This window comes from Parasteatoda tepidariorum, chromosome 12, assembly GCF_982258835.1.
Source record: "Parasteatoda tepidariorum strain Cologne lab strain chromosome 12, Ptep-v5.0, whole genome shotgun sequence".
In the NCBI taxonomy this organism is placed as follows: domain Eukaryota; kingdom Metazoa; phylum Arthropoda; class Arachnida; order Araneae; family Theridiidae; genus Parasteatoda; species Parasteatoda tepidariorum.
In genome coordinates this window covers 14,577,634-14,596,520 of record NC_141766.1, presented here as the reverse complement: position 1 = coordinate 14,596,520, position 18,887 = coordinate 14,577,634, and the positions used below count along the sequence as shown (strand labels likewise).

Genomic DNA, 18,887 nt, shown 5'->3' with positions numbered 1-18,887 from the left:
TGGATCACGGGGATTCAAAAATGCTAATTAATAAGAGCAGATGATATTTTAAGTAACGAATGCTAACGCATAAGGGCAAATCTCTAAAACCTTTAGCTTTTGATAATAAAAAAAAACAATAAAAAATAATAGGCACACTATTTTTACACCTCCAGAATTGTTTGAAAATGCGTAAAATATCAGAAAATAATCGTGAACATCGAAAATTTTGATGCCCTTATAAGTATAAACAAAAAATAAAAATTTTTGAGCTAATTTTTCTAGGTTTATAAACATTTCATTAAAAATCATAAAAACGACAAAAGTATCACTTATTTAATAAACATATAAACTTATTGAACCTATTTTTCTTTTATAGAGCAATTTTTCTTTTAAATAACTTCATCCATATTTACCCTTTATTTTTCATCAAAAATTATTAGTATCATATATGAATTGAAAAATTTTAATATTAAGTTAAATTGTTATAAAATGTATAAAAAGGCTTACTTTAATTATTTTCAGTCAAAAAATGTCTTCAATTAGTAAAACATAGGGAAAAAACTAAGTTCTGATATGCTAAGTTTAATTAATTAATCTTGAGGTTACGGTTTGACAGGGTTATACGGTCTGGACAACCTAAAGAATAGATCGAAAACTTTACTCAGATGCAACGCAATGCGATGCACACAACACAGAAAATAAATGAGGCAATGACAATCGCATGATCAAAATTTTGATTGATTTTAACATTAACTTTTTAGATCTACGTCTGATTACGGTCTTGACATCGTAACTGTAACCTCACCGAAAGACAGTTTGTGATTATAAACCTGGAAAAATTAGTTCAAAAATTTTAATTTTTTGTTTACACTTATAAGGGCATCAACATTTTCGATGTTCATGATTATTTTCTGATATTTTATACATTTTCAAACAATTCTAGAGGTATAAAAATAGTGTGCCTATTATTTTTTATTTTTTATATCATCAAAAGTTAAAGTTTTTAGAGATTTTCCCATAAGCATACTTTCCAAATAGACGTACTTTTTTTGCTGGATTTCTATTCCTTACCATCAAAATATGGTTGAGGAGTCACAATCTGGAAAATATTTTCCCAATAGTTTGGTCACGAGATCAGTGGAGAGTTTGGAACCTTTAATTCCTCAGTTTTAATTTTACTTTTGCGAGTTTCGACTTGTCTCGAGAATTGTTAAAACGAATAGAAAAACTCTTGCACACAATTGAAAATTCGATTATCCAAAGATAATTCCATGCAGAAAAAAAATTTATATTTATTATTTTTTATATTTTATTTAATACTGATAAAAATATAGGAATTCTTAAGTAATGTAACTTTTTACACCATTTTAAATTGGCAAATTTTGGCAACTTAGAAAATTTGAGAGCAATCGACCGAACTGATTTTCAGTTATCTCCAAATTTTAAAAAAGCCGTGTTCTTAAAGTGTGATTTTTCAAGAACCATTCACACTGATTTCACTCAAATTTTGTCATTTGTCATAAAAATTACATTCTTTAAAGTGATGTAAAAACTTGCAGATCCAACAATTGAATATTGTTTTGACTGTTATTTATAAAGTGATAAAAATTAATATAAAAAATAGTTTAAAAAAATAATAAGAAATAATTTAAAAAAATATTTTTTACATGGAATTATCCTTGGATAAACGAATTTTATAATTACGGTCAAAAAGTTTTCGATTCGCTTAAGAAATTCTCGAAATGTGGTACAATACGCGAAAAGTGAAATTAAGATAAATGGGTCCAAATTAATAGACACGCATTTTCGAGATTGCGGCTTGTTAAAACGAATAGAAAAACTCTTGCACCCAATTGAAAATTTGATTATCCAAAGATAATTTCATGCAACAAAAAAAAATTATATTTATTATTTTTCATATTTTATTTAATAATGATAAAAATATAGGAATTGTTAAGTTATGCAATTTTTTACACCATTTTAAATCGGCAAATTTTGGCATCTTAGAAAATTTGAGAGCAATCGGCCGAACTGCTTTTCAGTTATTTTCAAATTTTGAAACAGCCGTATACTTAAAATGTTATCTCTCAAGAACCATTCACACTGATTTCACTCAAATTTTGTCATTTGTCATAAAAATTACATTCCTTAAAGTGATGTAAAAGCTTGTAGATCCTACAGTTGAATATCGTTTTGACTGTTATTTATAAAGTATTAAAAATTAATCTAAAAAATAATTTTAAAAAAAATAATAAAAAATAATCTAAGAAAATATTATAATTACGGTCAAAAATTTTTCAATTCGCTTAAGAAATTCTCGAAATGTGGTACAATACGCGAAAAGTGAAATTAAGATAAATGGGTCCAAAATAAAGGGGTCCAAACTAATAGACACGCATTTTCGAGATTGCGGCTACCCTTTTATTTTGAGGGTAAGAAATCCAAATCCGTCGGGGGAAAAAATTATGTTTATTCAGAGAAAGTACGTTTCCGAAAGTGATATCGCAACTTAAAATATTATCTGCTCTAATTAACTAGCATAGCTGAGATCACATCATTAAGATTGAGTCCTTGTTCATAAAAATCCGATCACCATATCAGAAGTTATTCTGGGTGTTCCTTTCGTACTGCACATTAAAGGCAAGAAATTAATATTTGATTGAGAAAAATTTAACCTACTGTCCAAAGCAAAGAAGGATGAAACTGAGCAATAACCAGTTAATTTTTCCAGTGGCGTTATTCGTCTGATATTAGAAACTGCTTTACTGCTTTATCTAGAAATAAAACTTTACTCTGAACTGTTTATTTATTGATTGTTAGATGTTTTTTCTCACTTTCAAGGAGAAAATTCCAAAATCTTTTCTTATTTAAACTAATATGAAATTTCTAATTTAATTTAATACATTGCCTCAACTCAATTAGAGAAAAATTCTATTGATACAAAACTGTATAGAAATATGGATTAATGAAAAATACAAAAACATTTCTGATGTTGTAAAAGAAAATATTCTAATTTCATTTATAGACGCATTATGTAAATAATGGAGAAATGCAAATCAACAAAAGGATCAGTTTCTGTGTACCTTAAGCAGTATTTGAGGAAAAAAAACACTTATGATGGATCTTTTATGCTTTTTAATGGCCTCACACTACAATAAAAAGTTTAGTGGTGATTATTTCTACAAAGAAATTTTTTTAAATATTTCAAATCATTATGTAAAGGTCAACAATTTAATCTTTTATTTTTTGCAATATTTAACGATCAGAAAAATTTATGAAAGAAAATTGCGAATAAAGGAACAAATTTTAAGAAAATTAAAAATAAATATTTATAAAAAAATTAAAGCCTACTAATTTCTCTGAAAATTAATAATTGCCACTATAGCGGTTGTAATATTTTGAAAACTAATTTATTCATAGAAATGTCAGTAACAAATTTCAATTTTCTCTACTTTCAAAAAAAAGATTTTTTTTATTGAAAACTTGGTTTTTAAGCTCAGTGTAGATGCATCCTGGGGATATAACTTTTAATTCCATTCGAATGGAATTAAAAGTGATATCGCATTTAAGTCAATACTTTGAGTTTTTTTTAAATTTGACAATGAAAATTGCAGGTTTACTTCATATTTTTTAAACATTACATAGCATAATTTTTGCTTTGTAATCAGATTTAAACAATGTATTAGAAGTATTTAAAGAATGTTCAGAAACCACCTTTGTCACTTGTTAACCACTCACTTGTTGCGTCACTCTTTGTCCTTGTTATATATATATATATATATATAATATATATATATATATATATATATATATATATATATATATATATATATATATATATATATATATATATATATATATATATATATATATATATATATATATATATATATATATATATATATATATATATAATATATATATATATATATATATATATATATATATATATATATATATATATATATATATATATATATATATATATATATATATATATATATATATATATATATATATATATATATATATATATATATATATAATATATATATATATATATATATATATATATATATATATATATATATATATATATATATATATATATATATATATATATATATATATATATATATATATATATATATATATATATATATATATATATATATATATATATATATATATATATATATATATATATATATATATATATATATATATATATATATATATATATATATATATATATATATATATATATTATTATATATATATATATATATATATATATATATATATATATATATATTATATATATATATATATATATATATATATATATATATATATTATATATATATATATATATATATATATATATATATATATATATATATATACAGGGTCATTCTAAAAAGATGGGCAAAATTTTAGGAAGTGATCGTAAACACCCAAGCAAACAATTTTTATCAAAGAATGCATGGTCGAAAACAAAGAGCAAAGGTTCTGGCGCATTTGGAAAGTTGTTTGATGCAAACGTGAAAGCTTCATTCCTATTGCGAGTTACTGCGCTGCGTTACTTGTCGCCAAGCTTTCGGCCGCTGCAGGGAAAGTTCGTGATATGCCTGGTGTGTTTCAGAATGTTCGCCTATCTTTTCTTCGCCGTTGTACTGCGTGCATAGCCGTTGCCGGCCACTGTTTTGAACACTTATTGTAATCACATGCCATTAAATTTGCTTTTATAACTTAACTTTATCGTTCTTTGTGTATTTTTCCCTCATATCAGAACAGAAACTTTGACGCCCACTAGCGGTTTTGCGTTTTGCTTTGGACCATGCATTCTTTGATAAAAAGTGTCTGCTTGGGTGTGTACTATCACTTCCTAAAGTTTTGCCCATCTTTTTAGAATCACCCTGTATATATATATATATATATATATATATATATATATATATATATATATATATATATGGTTAAGTGCCTCTGACCGGTATACATTTGCCCGGTATGCCTTACAACAATGTTGTTAAGGTCAAGTGCCACTGCACAGTATACATTTAACCGGCACTTCGAACTCCGAACACTGGTGTTTCTTCAAATCTATTCTCAGCAGATATTAAAAAATCGAATAAATGTAATAATATCAAAGAATAAATTAATATGATAAGTATCGGATATAACAAATATTTCTGACATTCACAATAACATATATGTATTAATAATAACTAAATAAAGTTAGTAATTGTGATGATTATTTGATGTTTTTTTCTTAAAGTACCTTTTATCAAAATTTTCAGAAAAATTAATGTAATCAAAAATGTATTTTTAATTCTAGAAAAAATATAAACTTATGTGCTCCTTTAAACTGATATTCCTTAACAGTTGCATATAAAGGCCGTTCAGTTCACCAAGGTCTGACACAATGGTTCTGACTTGCAGGCAATTTCAAATATTTGTCATTAAACAAAAATGTAATATCACTGTCGGTTATGCGATTTTTAATATGCTATTATAATATAACTTTTAATACTGATCTATGACTGAGCTATTTCGAGATATAAAGGTAATTATAAAGATAAGCCTAAAGTGTCGAATTCTTCAAAAATAAAGAACGAGAACAAAAATAGATTTATTCAATTAAGCGCTACGAGTATCAACTAACGCCTAACACTCGAGTAAGTGTTATCTTTTATTCTTTTAATATTATTTTTACAGACTTTATTAAAAGCTTCTTTATTACATAATGAAGAAAGTCTTATTGAAGACTTACAATGTTTCGGATTTTGTTTACTATTCGTTAGAGAATGTAAGAAAAAGAATTTAGCAAAACATTCGTACTTTCTAAAAACTTTTCGACGGGAAATAAAAACAAATTTAAACATCATTTGTCATGCGTCTATTTTTATAAATTAACACCAAAAATAAAACCATCTTCGTAAATAAATATTCGATGTCATTAAGGAGCTGAAATTTTTATTATTTTAAAAACTGGTAAAATAAACAACTTGAAAGAAATAAAAATTTTATGACAATGTTGATTGGCCCCTGAAGCTTATTTTTTCTTAAGGATCGACTGCTTTTAAATGATTTAAGTTTTGATCATAGATGCTTATACTTGAATGCAGAAAAATTCCCATGCATTAAATGATAATAAATAATTAAAAAAAAAGGAATTTAAGTTGCGATTAGCCATTTACATTTATTGGACTATTATTTTTTAATTAATTTAAATGAAACTGTTGTTCATGCTTCATATATGACATGATTGTTTCGTACACGGACCAATTGCTTATATGTATCTGAGGAAATTATTAAAATAATTTTTTTACTTAGATTTCTTAAAACAATTTTAAGGTGTCACTTTAATCAAATATTGACAAAAATATAGAAAAATAATTTCTTGCCTAAATTAAATTTTTAATTAATCCCAAACACTTGAAAAAATTCCTCTCTCGAACTGCATTATTTATAAGGTTTTGAGTGTTTCTGGCAAAAAAAAGGATGGTTCTTCCGTCACAATTTATAAAATTCCTTCGTATTTACATGTTATTTGAATCCTCAGGGATGTCTTTTTCTGTTAAAGATCGAATTTCGAAGTTTTTTTTCCCTTTTTTTTACAATCAGTTTAATATACTTCATAAAATTGAACGTTGAATAAGTGTTTTAAAAGTTAATAAAGTTATTTTAAGGCAAATTTTATCAGTGCAGTCGATTTTTTTTTCTGTTTTTCACTTCATCAAATATAAAAAATGTTCTTATTGGTGCAAATGAATGCCCTGGTTTATAGCAAAAATCATTCGGCTATTTTTTATTTTTCAAAAATAACGCAGAAACTCAGAGTTTCAAAGATTTAAAAATTGAGAACTTTTATGTATATTTTTTTAAAAAAAATCTGAGCTAATTAATTAATAATTGTTCTTAGGGTACATTGACCACTTAATCTCTGAAGAGAGAAAGTAAAATTTGATTTTTTAAAATTTGGAGGAGTTCTGGAATTTTATTTACAAAATCCAGTCATTGGATAAAAAATTATTCAATTATTTAGTCATTATTTTTTTTTACTTATAGTACTGAAGTGGTGATTTTATTTTTCAGGAAAAGAACCTGCACAATGTCTTTGAATCAAATTCTGACTAATTATACCTTTCCAACCAATGAAACAACCGAAGCTTGTCAGAACATGTCCGAAACTACAGATTCTCCAAAGACATGGGTTTTACCTTTTTCCATATGGTTCAGTATATTTATTGGTGTTATGATTGGTCTATGTATTATAATCACAGTAGCAGGAAACATCTTAGTTTTAACTGCATTTGCTGTCGAAAGAAGTATAAGACAACCAAGTAATTACTTCATTGGATCTTTAGCTGTCTCAGATCTGTGCATTGGTGTCATATCCATGCCTTTTTATGCAGTTTATGTTTTGATGGGCAGATGGGACTTGGGTCCTGTTACTTGCGATCTGTGGTTAGCTACTGATCATACTGTTTGTTTAGTCTCCATTTACACAGTTTTATTGATAACAATTGATAGATTTTGCTCTGTTAAAATTGCAGCAAGATATAGAAGTTGGAGAACAAAAACTAAAGTGATGTGGATGGTGGCAGTGACTTGGATTGTTCCTTTTTTGGTATTTTTCATCAGCATCATGGGATGGGAACATTTCATTGGTTACAGAGATTTAGAAGATGGTGAATGTGAAGTACAGTTTCTGAAAGACCCTGTCTTTAATACATCCCTCATCATAGGCTATTTCTACTGCACCCTCATAATTCTTTTCTGGCTTTATTACGGAATATACAGGTGAGTGGAATAAATCCGTGTCAAGAAAGGGTTAAATTTGTGATATATACAGTTATTGGCCAAATTATTAGACGCATTATAAGATTCTGCGCAAAATCTTAATTATCAGGTGATATTATTCAGTATTATTTTGACGCGGCTGAAACCAGTTTGTACTTGTTTATGTTCACGTATCAATTAGTTAACATTGTAATGCAATACGTTAAAAAATAATATATTAATCAAATAGGAAGTATACAAAAAAATCTCCTTAATAAAAACCCATTACACGTGTGTTTAAATATAGTATCGCGTAAGGGGTGGCCAAGCTCCTTGATAGTCGAGCCATTTTTTATGAAATTTTTCGCGAGCCGCACTGAAATACGTATTTAAAGGGCATGCAAAAAAGGTATTAAAATTTTTTTTTACAGAAATTATATTTATTGAGAGCATATAAATAAAAGTACAAAATATGTGTATTGAATTTAAATATTAAAATGTAAACACGCTTATTTTACTTCTCTTGATAATTCTTTAAAATTTGGTGAATAATTGGTGACAGCACTTCTCAGCAATTCTTTGAGATACTGGTTAGTTAATACTGATCGGTGTTTGGATTTCGTGAATTTTAAAGTGGATTAAAATGATTCACATAAGTGCGTTGTTCTAAATATTAAAATAATTCGATAAGCAGCTTTTTTTAATTCAGGATACTTCGATTCTGGTACAAATTTCCGAAATTCAGTAATCGACGTCGACTTATATTTTAATTGTAGAGCAATCTTCTTCCATCTATATTAATTCTAAATCTCAAGATGCTTATTGGGCCATAATTATATTGGAAATGGAAAACACTCACCTTGAATTATGTTAATTTGAAATGGATTCAGAAAAAGATCAAGAGACGATTTAAAATATTTCAAGTTTTGAAATCTATTTTGGAATTCCGTTAATATTCCTTCTAGCTTACTTTTTATTAGAAAAAAAAAAGAAATAAATTACTGGCAGATCATGTTAATCGGTCTGGAGTCGGACGATTACGCCAGTGTTTATGTTCGTTCACGCAGTTTTCGATGAGTCATATCATTCTTAACTTAGATGGAAATGAAATTTGTTACAACGTTGCACTTAGTCTTTCATATTTGCTGTCAGTAATTTAAAAGATATTTTGAAACACATACGGAACGACAATAATTTTTTTAAATATATAATAGCACAAAAATGAAAAGGGAACTCGGGTACATATATCGAGAGCGACAAATAATCCTTCAAAGAGCCGCATGTGGCTCGCGAGCCGCAGGTTGGCCACCCCTGGCATATAAACTCGCGAAAAACATGTAATTATTAAAACACTACAGTACGTCGAATAATTTGGTCTAATCGTTATAATATACTAATATAATACCTGATTTAATAAATATTCCATATTTTTATTATATATATCTCGTCTAATTTATAATATCGTTGAATTTATATGATATATCGGCTAATTTAACCAATTGATACACGTAAACAAATGCAAACCGGTTGAAGTAGTGTAATAACAATCAAGCTGTAAAGCATCAACTGATAATTAAGATTTTACACCCTTGAGCAAATTAATTGAAACAAATTCAATAAATTCAGAAAACTAAGAGAAAATGCTATTTTATTTAAATTTATGCAAACTCAAAAATTTTTAGTACATAATCTGATCTCCACGACACTTTATTAACATTTGGACACGATTCGGCATGGATTCCACTAATTTTTTACAGTCATTTATAATATTTGTGTCCTTGTACCACACATGAATTAATGCCGTGATTAGCTTCTCCATAGTTGTACAGTCCATATTTAATAGGCGATTCTTGCATATGGCCCAGAGATTCTCAATTGGGTTGATATCCGGAGAGTTCCCTGGCCATTCCAATGTCTCAATTTGATTCTCAGACATGAATTTCTTGACAATTTTGGACATATGGCAAGGAGCTAAATCCTGTTGAAAAATCCCTGTTCCATCAGGGTATCGTTTCTTCAACTCTGGAACAACTTTTTTACCCAGAATAGTAATGCACTGCTCAGAACGCATCATACCGTCAATAGGCTGCAAGGTCCAACCCCATTGTAACCGAAACAACCCCAAAACATCGTCCTTAAAAAACACGAAAAAAAAGCTTGTTTCAATTAATTTGCACAAGGGTGTACATAGAATCTTATAGTGTGTCTAATAATTTGGCCAGGGACTGACGATTGATATTTGAGATTTCAACTGCCCCTTATATTTTAACACTCAAGAATCTGAACCCGTCAAAAGAAGGTACATTTAATTCAGAAAAACTACGTTTATGCGTATGATTTCGTATCTTAAATTATTGTGTAGACTAATAAAGTAACATATTGATAATTAGTTTTTTAAAGCAATGTGATTACATCTTAATGAAGAAAAAAATCTAACCCCTAGATCAAATGTTTTGAAAGACATTGTGCAACAAAAAAAAACTAATCATTTTGAATAATGTTTGATCTAACGATCGAAATTTCAAGTACTAAAACTCTATTGTAATGGTTAGAAGGGGTAACTCATATACGCGAATTAATTAGTGCAGATGATATTGTAAGTTACGAAATCAGTGAAAAACGTACTTTCTCTAAATAAACATACTTTGTTTTAGACAGATTTGGATTTTTTACCCCCAAAACATGAGGAGTAGTAATCTGGGTATGGTCTGAATCAGTTTGATGAGGGGAGCGGTTTAAAGTTTGAACCCCAAAATGTTAATTTTACTTTTAACGTATTTTGCCATGTTTCGAGAAGTTTTTAAGTAGATTGAAAAAATTTTTGCACACAATCATAAAATTATTTCATCCAAAGATAGTTTTTTTTAAAAAAAAATAATTTTTAATAATTATCTATTATTTTTTATTATTTTACTGAATAATAGTCGAAAAAAATTTCAACAGCAAGGTATACAAAATTTTTACATCATTTTCAAGAGAGTGCTCTTATGAAGCAAATTCTCAAGGTATGTTGAAATATACAAAAAGTAAAATTATCATTAAGTGGTCCAAATTTTCTATTGCTTTTCAGACCAAACAATTGGGACCATGGTTCCTAATTTGGGGAATATTTATTTAGTGAAAGTACGTTTTTGTGTCTGATTTCGTAACTTAAAGTAGCGCCTGCACTATCATATAGCATATTTCAGGCCACTCCCTCAAACCATTAATATTGAGTTCCAGTGCGTGAAAATTCGATCATTACAACAAAAGTTATTCAGGGTGATTCCTTTATTTATTTTTTTATTTATTCATATTTATTTTTTTAACACTGTAGATACGTAAACTGCTGTTACTTAAATGCTTTTTTGAATCAAAACAGTTTCAAATATATTTTTATTCCGAAACAAGTTACTTAAGTATGAATTTTTTTATGCAAAATTGGAAGCAAAGTTTATTCCACGATAAATATAAGTTTATGAACTTACATGTCGTCTTAAAGACGATTAAGGCTTCTGTTATTCAGTAATGAACCAGGAACGTAACTGTTTTTATTATTTTTGTAATAAAATAATACTATTTCCAAAAACTTTGATTTTTCAAAATATGTTTTAAACAAGTATTAAATTCTGAAAAAGCTACGGCGTTAATCTCCAAAACTTAGTTTAATAAGTTCATAATTTTTCATTAAGCACTGACCATGCTCTGAATGCTCTGAAAGGAAAACTATGCTCTGATAATCAATGCTGTTTGAGAGTTGTGTTGAAACAATACATTTATTTCGTTTACTTTTCATTTTTATTTCATTTATTATACATTATTTTTTATATTTTTACGAGCTTTATTAGAATTACATTTTGCATTTTTTGTCAGAGCTATTTTATAATTTTTGACATGTATAGCACAAATAAAAAATATTTAGTCTTGAAAGCTTCAAAACATAGTCACTTAAAAACTAGAATGATAAGAAAACTTACAAAATAGAGTGTATTCATAGAGTGAATTTATAAAATTTGTTTTGAATTGAAAAGTAGTATTATAGGTCAAACTTATAAAAATGAAGCGGATTACTTACCAATGTTTTTTAATTTCAAAATATTACAAAATTGTCCGAGAATTTTTTTAAAAAAGTCCACCTTTTAAAAACTAGAAATAAGACTTACCATTCCTATTTTTTAAATTAAGAATTATTTTAAAAAATAGCATTTTACATTTAAAAACTGTGTATAAACTAGGAAACGTATAAAATGCAAAAATAGAAATAGGTTTCAATTTGAATATAATGCTTCTTATATACTTGCTTTTAAGAAATTTTGGAAAGAGATTTTTTGAAAAAGCTAATAATTTTGTTTCCGAACATTGCTTTTCCATATAGAACCATTTCTTTCCTCTTTTAGAAAAGAACCTTTCAAAGAAGAAAATTAATCCATTTTTCTTTTCTCGGGAAGCAATTTTTTTAAACGTTGCTAAATCGGCAAATATTTAAATTTCATTCTGGAGAATGCATTTGAATAAAATAAATTTATTTCACTTTTTCATAAATGCCGAAATAGCACTTTTGAACAAATTTATACGTGCAAGTGTGACGTTCAATTAAAATCTATGATTTCTGATTAAAGAAATATAATAAGCTTCAGACTTTATTTAGTTTGAATAATTTAGTGTTTTTATTTAGTTTCGGATAAAAATAATGTTAGATTCTTGCAAATTACTTCCAAATCTAAATATGTTTTTATGAATCAAAATATTAACAATCTAAACAGTTTTTCTTAAATGTCGAAATTGCACTTTTGGAGCAACTTTATACAGGTAAGCGTACCACTTAATTGAAATCTATCATTTCTGATTAAAGAAATATAATAAGCTTCAGACTTTATTTAGTTTGAATAATTTAGTGTTTTTATTTAGTTTCGGATAAAAATAATGTTAGATTCTTGCAAATTACTTCCAAATCTAAATATGTTTTTATGAATCAAAATATTAACAATCTAAACAGTTTTTCTTAAATGTCGAAATTGCACTTTTGAAGCAACTTTATACAGGTAAGCGTACTACGTAATTGAAATCTATCATTTCTGATTAAAGAAATATAATAAGCTTCAGACTTTATTTAGTTTGAATAATTTAGTGTTTTTATTTAGTTTCGGATAAAAATAATGTTAGATTCTTGCAAATTACTTCCAAATCTAAATATGTTTTTATGAATCAAAATATTAACAATCTAAACAGTTTTTCTTAAATGTCGAAATTGCACTTTTGAAGCAACTTTATACAGGTAAGCGTACTACGTAATTGAAATCTATCATTTCTGATTAAAGAAATATAATAAGCTTCAGACTTTATTTAGTTTGAATAATTTAGTGTTTTTATTTAGTTTCGAATAAAAATAATGTTAGATTCTTGCAAATTACTTCCAAATCTAAATATGTTTTTATGAATCAAAATATTAACAATCTAAACAGTTTTTCTTAAATGTCGAAATTGCACTTTTAAAGCAACTTTATACAGGTAAGCGTACTACGTAATTGAAATCTCTCATTTCTGATTAAAGAAATATAATAAGCTTCAGACTTTATTTAGTTTGAATAATTTAGCGTTTTTATTTAGTTTCGGATAAAAATAATTTTGGATTCTTGCAAATTACTTCCAAATCTAAATATGTTTTCAGATTTGGAATAACATATTACATATTAACAATGTAAACACATATGTATTACATATTAACAATTAGATTACATATTAACAATGTAAACAGTTTTACTTAAATGCCAAAATTGAAATTTTGAACAAATTTACACAGGTAAGAGTACGACAAGCTTTAAATTAAAATCTATCATTTCAGATTAAAAAACATATATTAAGCTTCAAATCATTTTATTTAGTTAGAATAGTTTAGTGTCTTCTTCAGTTTCAGATAAAAATAATTTTAGATACTTGCATATTACTTCCAAAACTAAATATATATTTATGAATCCAAATATTAAGAATTCATTTTATGAATCAACAAATTTATTTAAGCAAGCGCATGGCAATCTTTCAATTAGAAAACACAATTCTGATTATTACAATATATTAAGTTTCGAGCTATTTCATTTTTTTAGAATAATTTTGCTTTTTCATTTAGTTTCTGATTAAAAAAATATTTTTATACTATAGATTTATACTTCCTAATCTAAACTTATTTTTGTGAATATAAATTGAAAAAATGTTTTTTAAATTAACTTATTAAATATTGATAAACTGATAGAATGATATAATAATTGATTTACTTACTTTGGTTGCTTACAAATTAATACAAGCACACGAAAAACTTGAAATATATCATTTCTAATTTAAAAAATGTCCGAAACTTGAATCCCTTTTGTTCCGTTAGTTTAATTTAATTTTTTCTTTAAGTTTCAGAGGAAAATAATTTTAGACTATGGTATCATGCTTCCAAAACTAAATAAATCAAATCTTCATTTGAAACAAAAACATTAAAAGCATTAATAGATTTTACATTTTCTGATTAGGTCGAAACTAAACTTAATTTAATGAATTTTAATCGAAAAACTAGTCTACGGATCTTTTATTTTTCGAATAAGTTGAAACTTAAACAGGCTGTTCTGTAATGACTTTAATATATTTTTTTAGAGTTCTTGTCAATAACTAGTCCAAAAAGTCTACACATAAGTGATCAAAAATAAATATGTAATCTGGAAGGGAGAAAAAAATGTCATCGGAATCTAACAAATTACTTCTAAGATAGATAGAACTGAATACCATCAAACCAGTTTGATTAGAACAGGAAGCAGAATAGATTTAAAAGGCGATTGTTAGAAACTCGTCAGGCAATCAAACTGATTTTGATGTCTTCAGTCCCTCACTAATGGCTTAGCAGATTTTAATAATTTTTATTTCTTCCTCGCTTTAGTTTGCGACCCCTAATAGTTACCCACTTGATAATGTCTTTCATAATGAGAACATTTACCTGCTAAGAAAATGTGGAGTTATCGTTTACATATCGAAAACGGTACGCGATGCGTGATATAAAAATTTCTAGAACATCATTGATTTAGTGTGATTAGATTCTTCAGGAAGATTTATGCTAGGAAAAAGAACTTTTAAAATGCTAAATTTTAACGAAACAAATTTAAGAAGGAAAAATAACCAGTTCTTACAAGATAGTTTTATTTATTTACTTATTTTTTTGTATTGACATCCGATCCTTTTTTCGGTTTGAGATTATCAATGTTCATCTCCATAGCTTTGCAATTTGAAACCCGATCCAGAAGGTAATGGAACTCCTGGATCAAGCATTAAGACAAACTGTCCTACAAGGAGTATTGGTTGATAGAACTAGCCCGCATTTGCGTTGAAGAAAAACTACCACCATGCTAAGCTGATATGTCGTCACTCTGGTCGATGTGAGCCGGGATTGGAACCTGGGACACCTCATTTGGAGGAGATCACTCTATCCCCTGAGCCACCGTGACTCGAAATACCTTTATTAGAAATTTTCTTTCCACATCACAAATAAAAGTATATCTAGGGTTTCCTTCTCATAATTTTCAAAGCGATTTATCGATCATAAATTTAGAAAAAAAAATTTGTTTTTATCAGAGGTGTCGCAAATAAATATTTTAATTAAATTAATTGAGAGCACCATTTTTTTCTGGAGCAATTTGAAATTGTTGACAGAGTTATTGTTTTGAAATTTGAGAAAAATTTCTTTAAAACTGCGAACATATGTGAATAATTAAAGTATTTCTTTTATGCTGCTGCTCATGCTCGGAAAAATTTAACAATTTTTTTCCTAATTTTGTAGGGAATCGTATTTGACATATAATGAAAAAAATTTGATTTGAATATCTTAAAAATTTAAGCAATTTTCTTAGTACAAAGTTTTTGTACTTTTTAAAGGAAACTCAAAATGATAAGCGGTTTTTTACTAATATTTATTTTGTATTACAAGATAAGCTTAAATAACTAACGATAAGATTCAATAAACGTTCATACACTGAAATATGATTGTATCAGGAAATAAAACATACTTTTATGGGGGATGATCCCCAACAATTCTGGGGTTATTTTTGATAAATCTTGTCTAATAGTACAATATAATATTTGTGGAAAATCCCTTATCATTTTGAGCTTTTCTTTAACCCCTTCCTTCCCGCTCCCGTGAAAATGACGGGGTGAGGTTTCGCCCTCTATTTCTCGCTCCCGTGATATTTCCGGGTTGGAGTGTTCAGTAGAAACGCGCCAATAAGAATAAAGCTAATTCATTTCTTTTGCAGGAAAACATTTTATTTCTCATTTTACACTGCAGATGGCAGTACCAGGATATTTTTAAGGTAATTGCAGATAGTTAGTTTATTTTAAACTAGATGTCAGCACTAATCAAATACGTGTATTTGGCAAAATAGGCACTTTTTTTACTGTTTTCTTGAAAATTAACCGATCGTTAAGAGATTAAAAAAGTAGAAAAAATACTACTTAGACAATTGCATGAAACGTTTTAAATTTTTAAGATATTCAATCAGACTTTTTTTTATTAGTTGCTAAATATGATTCACTACAAAATTAAGAAGAAAAAAATTATACGCATTATAACAGCATGAGCAGTATAACAGAACTACTTTAATTACTCATATCTTTCGCAGTTTTCAACAACTTTTTCTCAAATTTTAAACAATAATTTTGTTATTAATTTTAAATTGCACCAAAAATTTTGTTAAATATTATTGAATATTTTTATAGTTATAGAACTAAAAGTAAGACAAAAAAAAAATAGTTGAGAAATCATATAACCTAAACACTTCGAAATTTATAAAATGATTTTCCTGATATTTTTGAGATAGATCAAAAGATGTGTCAGTATAAAAGTGTTTCCATTATTTTGTCCAATCCCTTTAGATCTCCCTTTGCTTTGCAATCCCTCATAAAATGTTGAAGGTTGACAGCTTTGGCAATCTATATCACGCCTTACAAGCGTTATTATTAGTTTTGTTAAAACTTGTATCAATATCGAAACTGAGCAAATCAAAACTATCGATACATTGTAAGCATTGTGGGCAGAGCACCTTTCTAAATTTGATGTTAAAAAAAAAAGTGTGGACTTGCACTTTATATCCTTTTTACACCAAATTAAGTGATTATATACACTTTAAAAGTGTATTTAAAAATAAACATCATTAATGGAGAATGCTTACACCAAACTCACATGCATTCAAGCCATTCTTGAATTTTTCTTGTCTCCGAAATTACCAATTTCGTTGTGTCTTCGGAAACCGGTAGATGCCAACGATATTAAAAATATTTTTTTTAAAATGTATTTAAAAAATATTAAAACACGAAATATTGGAAAAATATAACCTTTTCATCAGCTCACACGATTATATCCGCAAAGAGGAGTGCTTACTCATATTGTATCAATATAGCCAAAGAAAAATATATCAATACAATGGTGTAAGGAGCCCTCAAAAATTGAAACGAAAGTAGAACACATTAAATAAAAAATATTAGATATATTTTATTTTTAACTTATTTTATGAGTTATATATATATATATATATATATATATATATATATATATATATATATATATATATATATATATATATATATATATATATATATATATATATATATATATATATATATATATGAAACCCGCTTAAAAAGTTCCCTTTTAAGAAGTTATTTTTTAAAAAAACCAATTACCATAATGTTAAATTTACTTTTATAAGAAGTTTTTTTCCCGTTTAAGAAGTTTCCACTCCTAATTTCAATTTTTTAAAATTTTATTTAAAATGTCTTATTTAGTTTTAACTTGCCCTTACAAACACATGTATGGGTACTGACCACTGACCTTCATCACTCCTTTGTTACAAAGAAAGGTGACTTATCAGGAACAGGTGTGAGCAAAGGAATGTGAACCTTTAGATGAACTATGAAACTGATAAGAATGTAGGGAATAGCTTTGTCATTGTGTCCACCTTAAATGAATAGCCTGGTGACTCACGAACTTCACTGCTGTCCACACCCATTCAATAACTGAAGAGAAAGATACATCTAAACATTTAGCAGCATTTCGTTGAAAATTTTCTTAGTGTAGGCGCTTATGTTATCTTAAAAATCATCGTAAAAAGTTTGATTTTTGTGGAAAATGTCCTGTAAAGGCATTAAGCGTAAAGCTCTATCTATTGATGACAAAGTAAAAATTTTAAAAGCTGTTGACAGCTATCCTCAATTAACACGAGTTCAAATAGCAAAAAATTTAGATCTTCCTGTTACTACGTTAAATGGCATTATTGCTAAGAAAGACATCATCTTAAACTCTTCTTGTTCCGGTGCATCCCAGAAAGTAAAAAAAGTGAAGAAAGGAAAATACGAAAATATTGAAGAGAAACTGATGATATGGTTTAAACAAGCAAGATCCGCCAACATAAGGAACTCTTCTTAGAGGAAAAGCATTAGAGATTGCGGAGAAATTGAATGTTGATTTTACGCCTTCCAATGGATGGATTGATCGGATGAAAAAAAGAGCTGGTCTAGTTTATAAAACAATTAAAGGAGATTGTAACAGCGTTGATTTACAAGAAGCTGAAGAATGGAAAGCTAAATTACCTGAAATTATTTCAGGGTATCAACCAAAGAACATTTTTAACATGGATGAATGTGGACTGTTTTTCAATCTTTTACCAGATAAAACTTTTGCCTTTAAAGGTGAACCCTGTCATGGCGGAAAAAACAGTAAAGAACGTTTGACAATTTTAGTTGGGGCCAGTATGAATGGTATAGAAAAATTACCGATTTTAGTTATCGGTAAATCGAAAAAACCAAGATGCTTTCGAAATGTTAAGTCACTGCCGTGTGATTATGACAGTAATCAAAAATCCTGGATGACAATTAAAATTTTTGAAACGTATTTGAAAAAATTAGACAGTAAGATGCGAAAAGAAAAACGAAACATCATAATCTTCGTAGACAACTGCGCTGCTCATTCCAAGGAGAATAAGTACACTAACATCAAGTTGCAGTTCTTACCACCAAATTCTACTTCTGTTCTACAACCAATGGATCAGGGAGTTATTAAGGTATTTAAGCAGCATTATAAAATGCGACTTGTGAAACGGATGCTGGAAGGACTTGAA

At 27.4% G+C, this 18,887-nt stretch overlaps 1 protein-coding gene across 1 annotated transcript in view; it reads left to right on the top strand.

Moving 5' to 3' along the window:
* The window catches only part of mAChR-B (muscarinic acetylcholine receptor), a 70,580-nt gene that overhangs the window by 14,157 nt on the left and 37,536 nt on the right, over positions 1-18,887 (top strand). The window contains exon 2 of the mRNA XM_043045548.3: positions 7,084-7,791. Within this exon, the coding sequence (XP_042901482.1) occupies positions 7,100-7,791 (692 nt within the window). The 5' untranslated portion in view covers positions 7,084-7,099. The remainder of the gene's footprint in view (positions 1-7,083; positions 7,792-18,887) is intronic.